The following is a 20,413-nucleotide window of genomic DNA, read 5'->3' as shown; positions in this document are numbered from 1 at the left end:
ACGGAGCATTAACACCAGCAAGGACAGGTTAGGTCCAATGGTTCCATTTCTGTTAGTTAGTGGATATGACCCTTCCTCTACTTTCAGGTCCTTCACTGGAGAGTTTACCAATTCCACTCTATTTAATCAGCCTTGAAATAGCCTCTCGTCCCAAACATCACACACAATTCCAGAATGCCTGACTTTAATACACAACTTGTTTCTCTGTGCACAACAGGAACAGTATAGACACTAGATCCCCTCTCAGGGGAGCCAGGAGCAGGAGAAAAAGCAGAAAAGACCAGTTCTGTTCCAAATCAACATGCCAGCACGCGGGAACATTTAAACATCGAGACCAGCACCTGAACCACCAAGTCATAAAGGGCTGTGGATCAAGTGCTGCCTAATGGGGTTGGAACAGATGGGCACTCAGTGTTCCAAACCAATACCGTGAGCCAAGGCCAGCGGCTTCACAGCAGGTTTCTCCCTGCAGAGCAAAGGCTTGTATGCGGGTGGAGATGGGCAAGGGTAAAGCAAATCCATTGACAGCACAACCACTTGCATTCACTCATATTGGAGCAGTCTTCAGCTTCAGTAGAACATCTCTGGGCATGCCTTGTGGGGAGGCCGAGAATTAAAATCAGGGCTTCACAAGGGAGCAGTCATTTCACTTATCCATTTTCAACACAATTTCCCAGATACTAGTCGAAGGCCATTCACACTTTGAAGGCTAGGAGTATGACATTCAAATGCATTTTGATAAATCACCTAGATGATCTAGTGTCCCCTTCAGGATTGCACAGAGCTGCCACACCCTTGTCTGCACCAAACCCAAGCACAGCTGTACTACACACACTCTGTCAGAGGCTCCTTCTCAGCATGCTTTCTGTGGGAATCCAGCCAAAGCAAACACAGCTATTAATGGTACTTAACCACAGCACACATCTGCCAACAGCGAGAAGGACAAACATAGGACATGCGAACATTACACTATAGACCCTTTGGCCCACTATGTGTGCCGGCCTACATAAATCTATTCAACAATCTAACCCTTCCCTCCCTCACACCCACAACCTTCTATTTTTCTTACATCCACGTGCTGTCCAAGAATCTTTTAAATGCCCCTATTGTACCAGCCTCCACCACCACTCCCTCCAATGTATTCCAGGCAGCCACAACTCAATGTAAAAAAAAACTTACCCCTATATCTCCCCTACACTTTCCTCCCCTCAACTTAAACAAGTGCCCTCTGGAGTTTCTTATTCTCACCCTGGAAAAAAGGTGCTGGCTGTCCACCTTATCTATGCCTCTCATAATCTTGTCGACCTCTATTAAGTCTCGTCTCACCCTTCTTTGCTCCAAAGAAAAAAGTCCCAGCTCTGCTAATCTTGCCTCACAAGATATGTTCCCCAATCCAGGCAACATCCTCCTCTCCAAAGTTTCCATGTCCTTCCTGTAAAGAGGTGACCAGAACTGAACACAATATTCCAAGTGTGGTCTCAGCAAAGTTTTATAGAGATGTAACATCACCTCAACACTCCTGAACTCAATCCCTTGACTAACGAAGTCCATCATAACAAGATCACGGAGGGCCTGATTTTTGTGCTTTATAATGAAGAATACTATTTTAATGAAAATAAATATGAAATCAGCTCTCTCTTGTGTATGAATCAGCCAGGTGTTATAGTCAATGTAATTCTATTAAGGTAAGGAAATAAAGAAAATACATTTTTTTAATCTTACAAAGCACAATAATTATTTTTACAAAATGTTATAGTTTTCCCAATACCTTGAAACTGATGAGCTCTTCATCGGTAAACCCATGACTGTGAATAATCTTCATTTGCTTTACCAGTGTGCTTTTCCCACTTTCAGCGGCACCTGGAATTCAAAGACACACAAAATAAACACGGTGAAGAGGAGCAATGCAGGTCGAGCAGCACCCACGGACTGGCCCATCGCAATCTGCTGGAGGAGGTCGGCCATGTCCACAGCACCCACAGGAAAGAAAGAACAGCCAGTATTTCAGGCTGGATCCAAACTGAGACTTTAGGCGGCTCATTCAGTCCAATTTCCATGGTCGAGCCTAACATCAACTGAACAAAGAGGCCCTGGACTTTTTCCCCAGGGCAAAAGGAGGAAATACCAGAGGTCATTTGTACAAGGTGAGGGGAGTAAAGTTTAGGGAAGATGTCAGGGTGAGTTTTTTTTTTAAACTAGAGCGTGGTGGGTGCTTGGAATGCATTGCAGAGCTGATGGTGAAGGCTGGTACAACAGGGACATTTAAAAGACTCCAACAGACACATAGATGCAAGAAAAATAGAGGTTTATGGGTGTGAGGTAGGGATTGTTGTGTAGGTTTCTGCAGGTCAGCGCAACATTGTGGGCCAAAGAACCTGTACTGGAATATTTATAAACAAAGATACTTTAGTTACTGAAATTTCTGGCATATACAGGAGTGATGCTTGCAGAATGCAACCCTCATTGATGCTGGCGAGTTTGGCCAAATTACTCCATCCTATTATCGTACGTCCACGTACAAGCAACATCCAAACTGAGACTTTAGACGGCTCATTCAGTCCAATTTCCATGGTCGAGCCTAACATCAACTGAACAAAGAGGCCCTGGGCTTTCAAGCAAAGTTATGCATGGTTTGCATTTCCCACTGGAGAAGGTGTCAAAATTGGCATCACCCAGCTGAGAAATGCCATCCCTTAAAATGAGATCAGGCTTAGCACAGAATGAAAATCAAGCTTCGGGCTCTCCTGGCCTTAATAACTGGGAACCTTGGAGCACTCACACAGCCATCCAGTTAGACCGGCCATTTTTGTTTTGGCCAAGGGCCCCCTTTTCTATGAAGCCAAGGGCCCCCTTTTCTATGAAGCCAAGGGCCCCCTTTTCTATGAAGCCAAGGGCCCCCTTTTCTATGAAGCCAAGGGCCCCCTTTTCTATGAAGCCAAGGGCCCCCTTTTCTATGAAGCCAAGGGCCCCCTTTTCTATGAAGCCAAGGGCCCCCTTTTCTATGAAGCCAAGGGCCCCCTTTTCTATGAAGCCAAGGGCCCCCTTTTCTATGAAGCCAAGGGCCCCCTTTTCTATGAAGCCAAGGGCCCCCTTTTCTATGAAGCCAAGGGCCCCCTTTTCTATGAAGCCAAGGGCCCCCTTTTCTATGAAGCCAAGGGCCCCCTTTTCTATGAAGCCAAGGGCCCCCTTTTCTATGAAGCCAAGGGCCCCCTTTTCTATGAAGCCAAGGGCCCCCTTTTCTATGAAGCCAAGGGCCCCCTTTTCTATGAAGCCAAGGGCCCCCTTTTCTATGAAGCAGTCAAGCTCAGTCGATTTCTTCACCCTTCTCTCCTACCCTTAGATGCCCCATCCCCCATTAAGGATTTCAGTTCATGGCCTCTTAAATATGCTGTGGCCCCTGGGTGGGTTGGGCTACATGACCCCCAAGAACGGCTGGACTAGATAGACTGTCCTATTGGATACCTCGTCTCCGCTAACTAAATCAGGAGAGATGTTGATGCAGAGTCCGGTATCAGTCACTGTTCACAAAACACATGCTGAATCACAGAAGAGGCAAATAATCAATGTGGTGGAACAAGCATCTCCAGTTTGTCCAAAGCCTAAGGAGATTTGGCACATCGACCATGTTGTTCAGCAACTTCTACAAATGTTCCATTGAAAGCATTTGCCAGGTTGCAAGGTGCAACCGAGGCCCACAAGAAACTAGAGTTGTGAACACAGCTCAAAACACATCCTTCAACTCCATCCATACTTCCAGAAGCTTTGGAAAAGCAGACAACACATTAAAAGACTCATCCCACCATTGCATACTCTCCTCCCCTTCCACCCCCCCCCCCCCACAAAAGACAGGACAGGAAGATTCACAAATGTGAGATCATGTATCACCAGATTCAAGGACAGTTTCTTTCCTGGCATTGCCAGATTCCTGAATTAACCTCATTAGTAGATGTCAGAGCCCCTTGCTCTGACCCAACTGATTTCTTCTTGTAACTGTGCACTTCTGTGAAGCAACATTTCACTTGTGAATCTGCAAGGGTCATTTACTGTATCTGGTTCTCCTATGATTGTCTCCTCTACTGGGCACAGACTGGAAGATCACTTTGTTGAGCACCTCGGGTCGTGGCCACCCATTTCAATTCTCCATCCCATTCCCTTGCTGATATGTCTGTCCATGGTCTCATGTACCGCCAGACTGAGACCACCTGCAAATTGGAGGAACCTCGCCTCATCTTCTGACTGGGCACCGTCCAACTGGATGGCATCAATATCGGCTTCTCTGGTTTCTGTTTAACCCCACGCCCTCTTCTTCCCCGGTTGCCTTTCTCCCAGCTCTGTCTCCCTTTTCTCAGAGTCAAAATCAATTCTCACCTCTCCTCTTATCCAATTAACACCTTTTGTTGTCTGGACCCCCTCCCCTGGCCAGTCTCTTCATCCTGTTCTTTGCTTATGCCCTTGCTGGAGGGCTCAACCCCCGAAACAATGATAATACATCTCTGGATGCTACAAGACCTGCTGAGTTCCTCCAGCGTGTTTTCCAAGTCCGCCCACCCTTCCGCCCCATGGTTGTGCCTGACCCGCTGTGGTCGCCCAGCGTCTCATTGCTTGCTCCAGTTAAACAGGAACAGCCACCACCTATTGAATCTCATGACATCCACACCTTGTCCATGGAAGCCTAAACCAATTAGGATGACATAAAAGGCAATTCGTGTCTCAAAATTTCATTTCCCTCTTTTCTTTAAAAAAAAGTTTCTATTTTTGTCCCCTTTAATGTCTTGAATTAAATACTTAATGACCAACTTGAAAAGTTTTTTAATTAAATTGACTTAAGTGGTAATGCATGGTCTCACAAGTTTCTCATTTATTCCACGTGGCGTCCCGCACGCTTTCCCCATCACCAGGCTCACACCCACCGACTGCCTCGCTGCTTATCCTATTCAATGAGAAACTGACCCAAGGAGCTGTCGAGCAGCCTTTTGAGGCTGGAGGAAACGGGAGATTAGCTCCGGAGGAAAAAAGATAGGCATTTAAACAGATATTTGGCACTACAGCAAAGGCTCCTTTATACAGAGTGGCTGACGTCCTGATCATTACGGCCAAAGTGGAACACAACGCTGGAGAAACTCAGCAGGTCAAACCTTCATCAAGGTGTGAGCAGAATGTAGCAAAATGATGAAGGGCTCAAGCCTGAAACGTTGGCGCTGTATCTTTGCTACCTTGAGGCATTGTTTGACCTGCTGAGTTTCTCCAGCGTTGTGTTCCACTTTGATCATTGCGGCGAGATCATTTTGACAGACAAGTGTTAAGATCAATACACAGAAGCGCTGGAGGAGTCAAGCCCGTCTCGCAGCGTCCACAGGAGGCAAAGCGACCGACGCTTCGGTTTCTACAAGGCGCCAGCGAAAAGTAGAGAGGCAGAGGGTTTGGGAACTTCTTCCTGACAACAGACACACACAACACAGGAAAGAGTTTCAAGTAGAATCCGAAGCGAGGATTCGGCGAAAGGATACGAGTTTGTTTGGGGGGGGGGGGGGGACGGGCTGCCACCTCGACCAAGCAGCGGCGGAGAATGGGGGAGGGTGAGAGTGGGACCGTGTCCGCAGGGATTGAGACTGACCGAGTAGCAACATCTTCACCACGCTGCCCTCCTGCCGCCCGCTCTCCCATAGCGCTCGGTCAATGCAGCGGCTGCGCAGCCGTGCCTGCCGTTCCTCGCCACCGCCCTGCGAGCCCACACACAGCCCCATCGCCGCCGAGCATGTCTTCCCCGCGGCCGGGGAGCGCCGCGACCTCTCGCTCTCCAGGTGCAAGGCCGCTCCCTCCTCACTCATCCCCGCCCACCGCTCCGCCCCTGGCCCCGCCTCCTGCTCCCCTCCCTGCCTCTCCTTCTGTCCCTTTCCCGCCCTGCCTCTCGGCTCCTCCTCCTGTCCCTCTCCCCTCGCTGCCCCTCGGTCCCTCCTTCTGTCCCTTTCCCCTCCCACTGCTCGGCCCCTCCTCCCATTCCTCTCCCCTCCCGACCCGTGGATGCTGCACCATTGAGAGCTGTGGGTGCTGCAGGTCCGAGAGCCATGGATAGGTGCCACAGGTCCAAGAGCTGATTGGTGGGTGCTGCAGGTCCAGGACCCACGGGTGCTGCAGATCCAAGAGATGTGGGTGCTGTAGTTCTGAGAACCATGGGTATGGCAGATCCAAGACCCATGGATGCTGCAGGTCCAAGAGCAGTGAGTTCTTCAAGTCTGAGAACCCATGGGTGCTGCAGGTCCAAGACTTGTGGGTGTTGCAGGCTCAAGAGTGGTAGGTGCTGCAGGTCTGAGAGCTGAGCGGTGGGTACTGTTTTCAAAATTTCTTGTTTTTTAAATTAATTATCAGCACCTGTTTTTTAATTTTTTTCCACAGACTGCTACAGCAGAGGGAAAGGGTGTGGCAAACTCCCAAAAACACCACCATGGCAGTTATTCTGAGTGAGGTGTAGATACAGTATTAACTCAGACAAGGTAAAATTCCCTACTTTTCTTGGGACAGAGCTGCTCCACTTAAGATCGGAAGGCACTGAATGCAGCTCAGGATAGAATGCAAATTACCCTTCCTTTCCCCCCACTAACCCCCTATGGATTCCATCAAACAACAACCAGAGTACTGAAGGACCCAGGAAAACACACACAAATGCTGGAGGAATTCAGTAGGTCTCACAGCATCTACAGGAGAAAAATAAATTAGAGACATTTTGGGCCTGAGCCCTTCTTCAAAACAAAAGCTCCTATGGACCCTGCAAGACCACCTGAGTTCTTCCAGAATTTCTGTGATTTTACTACAATCAAGGTGCGGATTTGTGTGCTTCTCTCTCTTAAAGAACCCATCACATGGCACGCACTTTCTCGCTCATCAGGGAGAAGGCTGAAATGTGATAGCACAGACCATCCGGCTTAGGCAGTTTCTTCCCTGCAGCCATCAGGCTCCAGAATGAATCCCCCCAACATGCTGTGCTTGCTTGGTGCTAATTGATCTTTTTCATTGCCATCTCTTTACACAGCTGTGTGAATGTGACAGCTAACCTGTTAGTCTGTTTGCAATAGAACCCTCCTCACTGTACTCGAGATTTTGTAAATAATAAAGCCCCAAGATTAATTTCATATAAGCATCTTATTTTTCTGAGCTGGCTGATCCACTGGCTAAACATTAGCAATGTGACATCGGGACTGCACCGGCCTGTTGAACAAATCCTATCACGATTTTCTTCACAGACAGGTTCTACTATATTTGTTGAGGCCTGCTACTTTTCGATCTGTTCCAGATCCTTGTGGAAATGGTACTAAAGACTTCATTTGAAAAGCCATGAGGATCATTAGATATGTACTATTAATCTACATTTGATATTATTCCCAGAGCATTGAGAATTATGTATTCTGTCCTGAGTTACATTCAGTACCTTCCATAATTTCCGATCTTGAGTGGAGCAGCTGCTGTCCCAAGAAAAGTAGGGAATTACCTTGGGTGTGAGTTAATACTGTATCTACACCTCACTCAGAATAACATTGCCATAGCATCTGAGGCCTAATAAGAACATGGCTGTTGCGCATATACTTGTCCAGGCTCTGGACAAGTATTTGGTAGATATTTGATGGAATAAAAGTTACATCACAGAATATATTGATTCTACTCCAACAAAAGATGAAGCATATAAGGATAACCGAGGAGGAAGTGATGGCTGTGTTAAAAAAGATAAAGGTGGATAAATCTCCCGGACCGGACAAAATATTCCCTAGGACACTCAGGGAGGCTAGTGGACAGTTAGTGGGGCCATTAACAGAGATATTTAGGATGTCACTGGCCACGGGGGTGGTACCAAAGGATTGGAGGGTGGCGCATGTGGTTCCTCTGTTTAAGAAAGGGTCCAAACGCAAACCTGGGAATTATAGGCCTGTAAGTCTGACGTCTGTGGTGGGCAAGTTGATGGAAAGTGTTCTGAGGGATGCTATTTACAAATTTTTGGAGGTACAGGGATTGATAGGGAGTAATCAGCATGGTTTTGTCAGGGGTAGATCATGCTTGACAAACCTGATTGAGTTCTTCAAGGGGGTTACAAAAAAGGTTGATGAAGGGAAAGCTGTGGATGTTGTCTATTTGGACTTTAGTAAAGCTTTTGACAAAGTTCCCCACAGGAGGTTAGGAAAAAAGGTGGAGGCATTAGGTATAAATAAGGAGGTAGTGAAATGGATTCAGCAGTGGTTGGATGGAAGGTGTCAGAGAGTAGTGGTAGAAAATTGTTTGTCCAATTGGAGGCCGGTGACTAGTGGAGTTCCTCAGGGTTCGGTCCTGGGTCCACTATTATTTGTTATATATATTAACGATCTGGATGTAGGGGTAGAAAATTGGATAAGCAAGTTTGCGGATGACACAAAGATTGGTGGTGTTGTGGACAGTGAGGTAGATTACCGTAGATTAAAAGGTGATTTAGGAAGGCTAGAGGTGTGGGCTGAGAAATGGCTGATGGAATTTAATACAGATAAATGTGAGGTGCTGCATTTTGGAAAGGCAAATTTAAATAGGTCATATACATTGAATGGTAGACAATTGAGGAGTGCAGAGCAACAAAGGGATTTAGGAGTTATGGTAAATAGTACCCTCAAGGCTGATACTCAGGTAGATGGTGTGGTGAAGAAGGCATTTGGAATGTTGGCCTTCATAAATCGGAGTATTGAATTCAAGAGTAGGGAGGTTATGATGAAATTGTACAAGGCATTGGTGAGGCCAAATTTGGAGTACTGTGTACAGTTTTGGTCACCAAATTATAGGAAAGATATAAACAAAATAGAGAGAGTGCAGAGAAGGTTCACGAGAATGTTGACAGGATTTCAGGGTCTGAGTTACAGGGAAAGGTTGTACAGACTGGGGCTTTTTTCTCTGGAGCGTAGAAGATTGAGAGGGGACTTGATAGAGGTGTTTAAGATTTTAAAAGGGACAGACAGAGTAAATGTGGATAGGCTTTTTCAATTAAGAAAGGGGGAGATTCAAACTAGAGGACATGGTTTAAGATTGAAAGGGGAAAATTATAAGGGGAACATGAGGGGAAATTTCTTTACGCAGAGGGTGGTGGGGATGTGGAATGAGCTTCCGGCAGACGTGGTCGAGGCGGGATCATTGGTTACATTTAAGGAAAGACAGGATCGTTACATGGATGGGAGGGGACTCGAGGGGTATGGACCGGGTGCTGGTCAGTGGGACTAGGAGGGTGGGAATTTGCTACGGCATGGACTAGTAGGGCCGAACTGGCCTGTTCTGTGCTGTAAGTGGTTATATGGTTAAAAGCAGTCTCTTTGTTTAATGTTGTGTTACTGACGTGTACAAAACATTTAATGGATGCACAGGATTAAGACAGATGCAACGCATGAAACTCATGATGATAATTATTGATCTTTTGCTATAAAGTCTCCTGACACACAGATGAAAAAAATTAATGGATTAAATTTTTAATTTGGAGGAGTCACGATCTTCTACTTTAACAATCACAGATTGCCCCCACACCAAATGCTTAATAAAGCATTTTCAATGAAGGAATTCAATGACTGGAGTTATGCTGCAACAATATTTCATACTTGACATTGACTGGGTCACAAATAATGCAAAGGGCTTGGAAGATTTTAAAAACTTCCCAATCCTCCATCCTTCCATTAATTTTTGCTTCCTTGTCTATCCTCTCTTTTGCTTTCATGTTGGTTTTAACTTACTTTGTTTTTTAGATTTTATTATTGGGTAATTAACATATTTGGATAAGTCAGTGAATGACCCCTTCTGGGTAGAAATGTAATTGAAGTTTTCCAAAAAAACTTATATGTTGGCAATTTTAGGATTTTTTTTACCATTTTCCTTTCCTAAATTGGCACATAATCCTTTAATGAGAAATAGGTTGAGAATATGGGCTCAAGTTAGAAAATTCTTTGGGTTTAATAATTTTTCTCTGGCTAGTCCCATTATAGATAATCATCGTTTTTTAGTTGTCTCTGCTGGACGTAGGTTTCAAGGAATGGTATGCATCTTGGCGCCTCACAGTTTGGCAGGCAGCAACCTCCTTTGAAGAAGACCGCAGAGCCCACCTCACTGACAAAAGACAAAGGGGGAAAAACCCAACACCCAACCCCAACCCACCAATTTTCCCTTGTAACCGTGTCTGCCTGTCCCGCATCGGACGTCAGTCACCAATGAGCCTGCAGTAGACGTGGACATACCCCTCCATAAATCTTCGTCCGCGAAGCCAAGCCAAAGAAGAAGATAGATTGGGTATCCAATGTTATAATGATCTTTTTATTGGAGATCATTTTGCCTCTTTTGAACAATTATCAGCCAAATGTAATCTTTCTAACAGACATTTTTTTAGATATTTACAAGCTAGGCATTTTGCTCAGTCCAAGCTTTCTGATTTTCCTCAAATAACGAATACTAATATTCTTAATTTATTTTTTAATTTACAGTTCTTTTTTCACGGTGGGTTAATATCATAAATTTATAATGATTTATTGGATTTAAGATTAGCCTCAATGGCTGGAATTAAGAATGATTGGGAACGAGATTTGAACAGAACATTTTCCGTTGAAGATTGGTAAAGTACTCTCAGCTTGATTAATGATTCTGTATTTTGTTCAAGGCATTGCTTATTATAATTTAAGATGGTACATAGAAAACACATGCCCAAACTTAAATTATTTCATTTTTATGTAGATATTGATCCACTATGTGAGAAATGTAAAATTTTTGTAGCTTCACTGATTTATATTTTGGGAGTTCCCAAATTTAGAGAGAATTTGGAAATTCATTTTTCAAACTTTATCATTGAATTTTAAGATGAATATAGAAACTTGTCCATTAATTGCTTTGTTTGCTTTATTTTGTGACCAGATAAACCTCTGTCTGCATTTCAGGAGAAAGTTTTAGCCTTTACCATGCTGATAGCCAGACGAGCAATTATATTGAAATAGAAAGATGACTCTTTATATTGTAGTTATATAATGTAATGTCTTATATAAGCTTGAAGAAAATTAGATACATTAAAAATAGGAAGTTTTAATTTGTTAAGATGTGGGGCCCATTCATAGAATACTATCATGAATGGAAGAATTAAGAATTTTGAATGTTCCAGAGATTTCCTGTCCGATGTCTGGAGGTCACTATCTGATCCTTTTTTTTTAAACAAGGTAACCTTGATTAGAAGGAGGAGGTAAGATTAGATTTAGTTTTTAGGCTTTTTCTTTTCTTTTTATTAATTTTTATTTGGATTAACTTGACAAATATGGATTTAACATGGTTATCAAAGATTAATTCTTGTTCCTCATGTAGATCAAGGAACTGTGTAATATTGTTCCATCCATTTTTCTGTACTTGTATGTATATAAGATGACTTATTATGTTTTCCTTAAAATCTTGTATGCAAGTTTATATGTTAAACTCAATAAAAATATTTTAAAAAGAAAAAGGGCTGCAGTGGTGATACTTTTCCATTCAAATATTTCCTCCTTTTTGGTCTGTATTTATCTTGCACCATATTTATTTCTTGCAGAAACTCCATCCATTGCTGCTCTGCTATCTTCCCTACTAGCGATTCATTCCAATCTACTTTGGCCACTTCCTCTCTGCCACTGTAATACCCTTTACTCCACTGAAATACCCACAAATCTGACTTCAGTTTCTCCTTGTTAATTCTCAAATTTAACTCAGTCATATTGTGATCACTGCCCCCTAATCCCTAATAGTTCCTCTACTTTAAACTTTCTAATCTCCTCAGGTGTATGCCAATCCCCTGGTGGCTCATCAACAAGCTGCTCTAAAAAGCCATTTTGCAGAGTTTCTACAAATTCTCTTTTGAGATTCAGTCCAACCTAGTTTTTTCAATCATCTTTCATGTTAAAATCCCCCATGACTACCATAACATTGCCTTTCTGACACACGTTTTCTACCTGCTGTTGTAATTTGATGTCCATATCCCAGCTACTGTTTGGAAGTCTGTATATAAATGGCAATACTGTATTTTTACCCTTGCATTTCTTAACCCACAATGATTCTATATCTTCTGATCTATAGTCACCTCTTGCTAATTATTTAATTTTGTTCCTTATCCACAGAGTCACGTCGCCCCCCCCCCCACTTATCTGCCAATCCTTTTGATAGCCTATCCTTGGATATTCAGCTCCCAATGACATCCATCCTTTAGCCTTAACCCCGTGATGGCCACAACATTGTACCTGTCAAGGTGTAGCTGTACAAGGTCATCCACTTTATTCCTTTGGTGCATGCGTTTAAATTCAAAATCTTTAGCCATTTATTTGTTACATTTGACTCTGTGGCCCTGTTGCATTGCAACTCATCTCACTGACTGCAATTTTAGCTCATCCTTCCACACAAACTCTCTACCAGCTGTCCCTACTTGTGTGCCAACAGACACTTCCTCCACCTCTTCACTTTGGTTCCCGCTTCCCTTTGAATCTAGTTTAAACCCACATCCACCACTTCCCCCTCCCCAACAGCACTAGCAAATCTCCCTGCCAGAATTTTGGTTCTCTTCAAGTTCAGGTGCAACCCGTCCCACTTGTACAGGTCACCCCTTCTCCAGAAAAGGTTCAAATGATCCAAGAACTCGAACCCTATCTACTGCACCACCTCTTCAGCCACACATTTGTCTGCTCATGGCACCAGAAGTAATCCAGAGATGACCACCTTGGAGGTCCTGCTCTTCAGCTTCTTTTCTAACTCCCAAAATTTATTTGCAGGACCCCAACCCCACTCCTGCCTGTCATTGGTGCCAATATGTACCATGACCTTTGGCTGCTCACTCTCCCCTTTAAGAATATTCTTCACCCACTCAGAGACATCCTGGACCCGAGCCCCCAGGAGTCAATGCAGTATCTTGGAGTCTCTTTTGCAGCCACAGGATCTCTTATCTGTTCCCCTATGAATATTGCTCAACCTGCCTTTACCTTTTCCTTGAGACTCAGAGCCAACCACAATGCTATTGGTCTGGCTGCTACCTGGCCCAGATACATCATCCCCCTCAGCAGTATCCAAAGGGGTATACATGTTGCTGAGGGGAATAGCCACAGGGGTACTCTGCACTTCCTGCCTGTCCCCCTTCCCTCACCTGTTACCCAGCTACCTTCCTCCTAGGTGTGATTTTGTCCCTGTAACTCCTCTCTATTACCCCCTCAGTCTCCCAAAAGATCTGGAGTTCACCCAGTTCCATTTCCCTAACATAGTCTACATGGAGCTGTAGTTGGATGCACTTGGATTCACAGATGAAATCATCATCCCTAATATCCACATTCTGTAAGAGGAGCACGTCCCTGCCCTGGCTTGCATTCTATTTAAAGAGCAAGGAGTTAATAAAATCGGTCCTTACCTTGCATCAACTCCAGCACCTTCTCCTCACTGAAGCCTTGCCAACCAAAGCCTCAAAGTCCCACTCCCACACCGGATGCTCAGCTCTGTCCCTGCTTTCCTTTCATTTGCTCCTACTCTTGTGTAACTTTCTTGCTTTGCCACTTGATTGGTCCACTGCTATTAGTTATTGGTCCACCACAACTCTACAAGTTTGAAAAGTTGTATAAAATAGCAGTACAGTATCCTTCCTTCAGCTGGACAACCAGACTGCACACAGTATTCCAAGTGTGGTCTCACCAATATTTTGCACTGCTGAATCATTGAGTTCCAAGGTTTATACTCAGAATTCCACACAATGAAGACATTTCAGCATTTTTAGATGGCCTAGAAATTGGTAAAATGGCAGAAACTTATTTAAGGATTTAGTGATCTTGAACATTTAAAGCAGTTTCTGCAATATGGATTTTATCTGAGATGCCTAAAACATTGATTAAAGCCAGACATGGAAAAATACATTTACTACTTGTCATTATTACCAGGGCTAAAAAAAAGTCTTAAAAATCAGTGAAAATTAAGATTCCAGGTTTTGGCATGAATAGTATAGAAAACTGCAATGCACCTTTAGTCAATATTATTTCCACCCAACGTGTCTGGCTAAAATAGAAAATCTGAACCTCCGTCAGTGTGCAGTAAAATCCCTGGTATCTGGCACCTATGGGGAGTGATTGATTCTCGATAAGTGTATTTTCAGATTTCATGAGACTTGCTCTTACAATGCCCTAATACATTAAGAATAAATGGTTTAAAAGACAAAAATATGATATTGTACTTACACTGGACAAACTTTACTTGCATGAATATATGAACCTTGAAGCATTTTAGTTTATTTTTGGTCACATTCTTTGAAAACATTCAACTGTCGCAGCATCTGTAGGTTCCTCCCCCTCCATGGAGCCACCCGAAAGGTGAACAATAACATTATAGACAATTAATTCTCTCTCCCCAAGTTTCTAGATAAAGCATCTGACTCTTATTAAGCAGGGATAAGGAAACACTTAAGAGTCACTGTAATGGGGAGCAGCATCAACCAGCTCTTCATCCTGGGCGACCCATTGCTGTTTCATCGAACTTTATTCAAACAGCTGCTATGAGTAAAGAACAACCATACATTTGCTCTTCACCAAAGGTTTGTGTGCTACTGACATTTTTAAACTTGCATTTTTTAATCTATTATTTTATTCTTATTTAACGTCAGAGTTAAGCCCAGAAAAAACTGCACTTATTCTTATTTTCTTACCGCCACAATGCAAAACATACAGAAGAATATATTAAGAGTGTAGAAATGTCATTGTCCAGTATTTGTTAGTCTGTTAGAGCTTTCTTCTCCCACGTTCTCTACACAAACCTCCTGAGACTTTTAATTTACAATGGTAAATTATTGGTAGTGATGTTAAATGAAGCCCAACCCAAATATTCAGTTACTTGCAGATATATTTTCTTGGCATGATTAGCGACACAGGTTTAAATTTAGTGCTGTCTGTAAGGAGTTTGCATGTCCTTCCTGCATCTGTGTGGGTTTCCTCCGGGGGCTCCAGTTTCCTCCCACCATTCAAATTGAATTGGGTCTAATTGGGCAGCAAGGGTTCATGGGCTGAGAGGGCTTGTTACCGTGCTGTATGTCAGCCCAATTTAAAAAATTGGCTGATACACTAAAAGATCATCATAGCAGTTGGAACAAAGCTTAACTTTGATTATGGCAGTATGCCCCTCAATATATTGATTTAGAAAGCTTTGTTAATTATGGTACTTATTTAGGAGCATTATTAAAGAGTTTGAAGTTAAATCACAGAAATGAGTGCCATCTTTATTACTTGTTCAAAGGTAACACAACTTCTCATTTAAATTTATGGGCTGCCTTTTTCCCTATGTCAAGATTTGTTAATCGCCACAATTCTAATGTGGTTTTCAATTAACTGATTATAATGTGCTTAACAAGAAAACTGTAAAATTTCCATGCAAATTGCTTGAAAAACAAATGTCATTGAAAGGTCACAAAAAAAACCAACATAAAACATTTACAACACCTTGCTAATTTAAAAATCATAGCACACAAAACAAGAACAGGTTTATTTGTTGACTTAACATCAATGTTTATTATTAGACAAGACACTTCTCAATTCATCACCAGTGTGAAGTTGACATTCAGTTTATTAGTTCCATGGACCTCAGGTTTGTCAGGACATACATTCATTAAAACTCTAACTTTCAAGACAAAACATAAATCAGAATATCTGGAGGTATCCAAAAGCAAAATGAACGCATTTAAAAGCAAATTATAATAATGGTCAATTTTTTTAGAACTAATTGTAATATCAAAAAATACTTCTTGAAGTTTGAGACAAAGAATTATTCCACAAATATTGCTGATTTTGTCTGTGCTGGAACTTGATGCATTATTTATTACATTACTGTTATTGGTTCAGTTTTAAAGGCCACTATTCTCAAGGTTATCAAGCTTCACTAACTATTAAAGAGAGACGGGAGCCATTGAGGAGTGTGTGTATATTTAAAAGAACATATTAAATGGTATTCCATAATTTTTATCTGAACAAACATTAAGAGCCAGAAAGGTATTCAAGCTATTTACATTGTTAAAAGCTGGAATACAAACCAGATCTAGAGGAAAATTGCACAAATTTTGATTTTTTATTGAAATGAGAATTAGAATAGATCCAAATCTTATCAACATAATCTTAATCCTAACTATAATTTACTGAACGAATGTATTACAGACTTCCATTGAAATACCATGTGGTCCCCTGAAATAACAGTTACCAAAATGCACTGCGCCTTGAAATAATCAGAAATTTCATTAGTGCAAAGTTATTCTTTAAACTACTGAAGACGATGTTTTGTGGGGGATGGGGGAGCAGAGGTCGCCATTAAAGTTCAAGATGCTGATGAAACAAACTTGAGATTTAAAATTGCCTCTTGCACTATGTTCAGAGGAAATTAGAAACAAACCATGGCTTAATAGCTGCATATTGATTGATACCACTTTTTTAAGCAAAACTAAAATTGCTTCAATTTTAATTGCACCTTAAAATTCCTTTATAAATAGAAAAGCAGCAATGATACATAAATATAACCAAATTATCACAAGTGTAATAGATTTCTGTAAAGTCTACAATATCAGATCTTTTACAGGTCAATTAAATGAAAATAGAATGTCATTTTAAATTATGTACTTAAAGGTTTTTACTGCACACGACTGTAAACACATTCACTACCATCTGTACATTTACAAGCAGCTAGCTGTTCTAGTACTCTCAACTGTTTAGCCCATTCCTTTGGTGCATCCCATAATTTTAAATTAATATTATTAAAAATTTTGCCAAGCAAACCCACTGCAAATCTAAAATACCAAAAGTTGGTAAACATTAAAAAAAATGCTGAAGTAAGATCATTCCTTATTTTTAGTGTCAATGCCCACTCTAATTGCACATTTCAGGATTGCATTCCTGCCAGTTTTTCTGGTCGGGATTCATTTAATTTGATCATCGGCTTTCTTCTTGATTGCTTCTATTGCAGCCAGCTCCTTCGCTTCCTTCTTCTGATTTCTTGCCTCAAATTGTAATCTTTTCTCAGGAATAAATGAAAATTGTTTAGAAGTTGGATAATGAATAATGCCACCAAATAATTTCTCAAAAAATTAGCCTGCATTCAAATTTGTAAAACTCAGGAGTTACATTAACCTAAAAATTCCTCAGCGTTAGAAACTAATTATTACTGGAAAGACTCTTCTATTATTTCTAGATGGTTATACAATTTAGTCAAGCTTGCTACACTTTCCAACATGCAAGTTTACATGAAAATTGGGAGTGCTCTCCCACAGCACCTTTAGATGCACATTCAGAATTTGTAACATTTTTAATTTTTCCCCCACTTCACTTTCAAGATAGAACAGCAATTTATGTGCATTTTTTGCGGATTGTAATATTATTTACTCAAGATTTGGATGTTAATCATGAGCCAGTCACTTCTTTGAAGAACAACACTATAATCTGCAAGTCGGACTCAGCTTTTGGTTGACTGTTATTGTAATTCTCCATCTTGTTCTCAGGTTGACCCTGTCCTCTATGTCCTACGCGGAGCTATACTGGAGCTATTGGTACTCATGCATGCTGGCAGCTCAGAACAAACTGTTGCTTTCTGTAAAGGGGAGAAGAGAACTTTATCCTCTCCAACTTCTTCATAAGCTGCTTTAACAAAAATGCTTTAACCTGATTACTATATTGGATAATCAGACAAAACATTCTTTATATTGAGGCTCAAAGACACAAAACTGGGAGGAGTCATGTGATGGAGTACTGGCCAGTCGGGAAAACCAGCACTCTCCAGGAAAATAGAAAAAAGTTAGGAAAAAGCAAAGCATAACAGAAATAGAGTACAAGAAATAGAAGATAAAGATACAGAGAAGAGAAAGAAGGAGAAAGTAAGAAAAGCTGGAAAAAAAGTAGTAAGAAAGTCTTTGGAGAAGAAGGAAGAAGGCCTTACTTGCAGGAAGGAACAGGACGCTGTGGTGACGAGGAGCGCCTGACCCTTGAGGTCAGTACCTGCCCTACAGAGTTGTGACCCACCAGCTGGTACACTACAAAAAGTGGCTCTCGGAGCCAAACAAAACTGCGCAGTGTGCAATGAGAGGAGAAAGAGGACACTGGCGGGAGGGGGGTTCAGCAGAGAAGCGGGCTATCACAGATCGAGCAGCTGAGAGATGCCCGACACTAGGGCTCTCAGCTGGAGGATAAGGAAGACAGCAGGAGCGACGAAACAAACGTGGAAGACAGACGGAGGGAAGATCGACAAGAAAACCAACATCAAGAAGCACAACAGACGAGCAGCCCAAGAGGGGAGGACCAGCAACAAGAAGCCCAGCAAGAGGAGGCCCGACAAAGAGATACAAGCAGCTCATCAGGAAAAAAAGGAGACATAGACACAAAGAAGAGAAGAAGACACAAACACAGATACAGACACAGAAGAAGAGGAAGAAGAAGACCAAGATCTTCACAGAGAAATAGAAGGTAAAACTGATGAACAGAATATAGATAGTATTTTTTGAAGAACAAATGAGATCACTAAAAGAATGGTTATGCAATTAAAAGGAAAATGAAAAGAACAGAAGATAAAATGCAAAGGTTAGAACTGGTAATGACAGAAATAGGGAAAAGAGTAGAGAATGTGGAAGAGCAGGAAACGGCTGTAGAAATGGAAGTGAATGACTTAGAAAAATTGGAAGAAAGTGACAAAAAAAATTAAAGAGACACAAGAGTTACAATGTTGAAAATTGATATGTTGGAAAATTATAGTTGGCGAAACAACATAAAAATAGTGGGCCTGAAGGAGGGTGAAGAAGGCACAGACATGAAGGAATTTATAAAAGGATGGATCCCGAAGGTCCTGGGAACAACAGAAATGCAGGAAGAAATGGAAATAAAAGGGGCACACAGAGCATTAGCTCCGAAACCACAGGCACATCAAAAACCAAGATCCATCTTAGTAAAATTTTAGAGATATACGACAAGAGAAAATATACTGGAACGGGCAAGGAATAAAATTAGAGAAGATAATAATCCATTGGAATACAAGGGTCAAAAAATATTTTTTTTACCCAGACATAAGTTTTGAACTTTTAAAGAGGAGGAAGGAATTTAATACAGCGAAATCAACTTTATGGAAAAAAGGTTACAAATTTATATTGAGGCATCCAGCTGTGCTTATTTATACCCAGGGAGTAAAACAGACTGTTCTCGGATCCAGGGAAAGCGCAAGAATTTGCAGAATGTTAGCAGGACAAGAGAAGAGATGAAGAAATGTAACAAGAATGAAGAACGGCGATAAAATATATATATAAAGATGTAAAAACAATGTATATGTAAAGAACTAAAGAGGGAAAAGGGAAGGAATGGAGTAAGGGGGTAAAAAAAAGAGAGAGAGCTTTGTAATATGTGTTTTAAAAAAGTGTTTTCTGGAGAGGGGTGGGTGGAGGGGGAATAACCGTCACTGCAAAATCAGCTGACGCTGCGAACAAAATCACAACCCAAATGAAAAGGGGAGTTGTGGTTGCCCAGCAAGGGGTATGGGGCAACTCGGGGGGGGGGAAGAAACGACCTTTGGGGTTAAGGTATTAGTGGATGTGGGAACTGCGGGGGTACTTTATGTCTTAAATGTGTTGTCGTATATTGAGTGTAATAAGAGAAAACTAAGAGATGAAAAGGGAGATGGAGGTGGCAAAGAAATGTATGCAAGGTATAAGATGGCTATGTTGAACTATATGACTATAAACATTAATGGAATACATAACCAAATTAAAAGGAAGAGGCTACTAAATTTATTGAAGAAGGAAAAAATAGATATAGCATTTTTTGCAGAAAACGCACCTAACTGAAGCGGAACATAACAAACTATAGAGAGACTGGGTAGGACACGTAACGGCAGCATCCTATAATTCAAAAGCTAAATGTGTAGCCATACTAGTTAACAAAAATGTACCAATTAAAAAGAGGAGGAAATAGTAGATCCGGCAGGGAGGTATGCAATTTTAGAATTTGCTCAATATATACGCACCTAACGAGGAGGATCAAAAGTTTATGCAGAATATTTTTTTGAAGATTTCAGACACACAAGGAAATTTATTGATAGGAGGGGATTTTAACCTTAATTTGGACCCAATGTTAGATAAAACTGGATAAAAGACAAGTAAAAAGAATAAAGTAGCCACATTTATGGTTAAATCAATGCAAGAAATGAAACTTTTATGGATATATGGAGGAGGCAACACCCAAGAGAGAAGGAATTTTCATATTATTCAAGTAGGCATAAAACATACTCAAGGGAGAGTTAGGAAAAAAGAATATAAAGCTGGACTACTATCAGATCATTCACCCTTATTATTAGCAATAGAACTGGAGGACATCCCACCAAGAACATATAAAAATGAAATAAACTATAAACCTAAGCAGAAGTGGGAAAAGGATCAAAATATAAAGATAAAAAA

At 41.6% G+C, this 20,413-nt stretch overlaps 2 protein-coding genes across 6 annotated transcripts in view; both read right to left on the bottom strand.

Moving 5' to 3' along the window:
• The window catches only part of gnav1 (guanine nucleotide binding protein (G protein) alpha v1), an 81,018-nt gene extending 75,209 nt beyond the window's left edge, over positions 1-5,809 (bottom strand). For both annotated transcript variants that reach the window (XM_069929677.1, XM_069929678.1), the window contains exons 1-2: positions 5,615-5,809; positions 1,769-1,860 (exon numbers count right to left, since the gene is read on the bottom strand). In XM_069929677.1, coding sequence (XP_069785778.1) covers positions 1,769-1,860; positions 5,615-5,744 — 222 coding nt within the window. In that variant the 5' untranslated portion in view covers positions 5,745-5,809. The remainder of the gene's footprint in view (positions 1-1,768; positions 1,861-5,614) is intronic.
• Positions 5,810-15,484: 9,675 nt separating this feature from the next.
• Positions 15,485-20,413, bottom strand: part of pcyt2 (phosphate cytidylyltransferase 2, ethanolamine) — a 42,384-nt gene continuing 37,455 nt past the window's right edge. For 3 of the 4 annotated variants that reach the window (XM_069929674.1, XM_069929672.1, XM_069929675.1), the window contains one exon: positions 15,485-16,997. In XM_069929674.1, the coding sequence (XP_069785775.1) occupies positions 16,904-16,997 (94 nt within the window). In that variant the 3' untranslated portion in view covers positions 15,485-16,903. Of the gene's footprint in view, positions 16,998-17,057; positions 17,572-20,413 lie in introns of those variants that run through there. The other variant, XM_069929673.1, reaches the window with a different exon arrangement.

The sequence above is a fragment of the Narcine bancroftii genome, chromosome 3 (genome assembly GCF_036971445.1).
Source record: "Narcine bancroftii isolate sNarBan1 chromosome 3, sNarBan1.hap1, whole genome shotgun sequence".
Classification (NCBI taxonomy): domain Eukaryota; kingdom Metazoa; phylum Chordata; class Chondrichthyes; order Torpediniformes; family Narcinidae; genus Narcine; species Narcine bancroftii.
The sequence above is the reverse complement of the archived record's forward strand: the minus strand, read 5'-3'. Positions and strand labels throughout refer to the sequence as shown.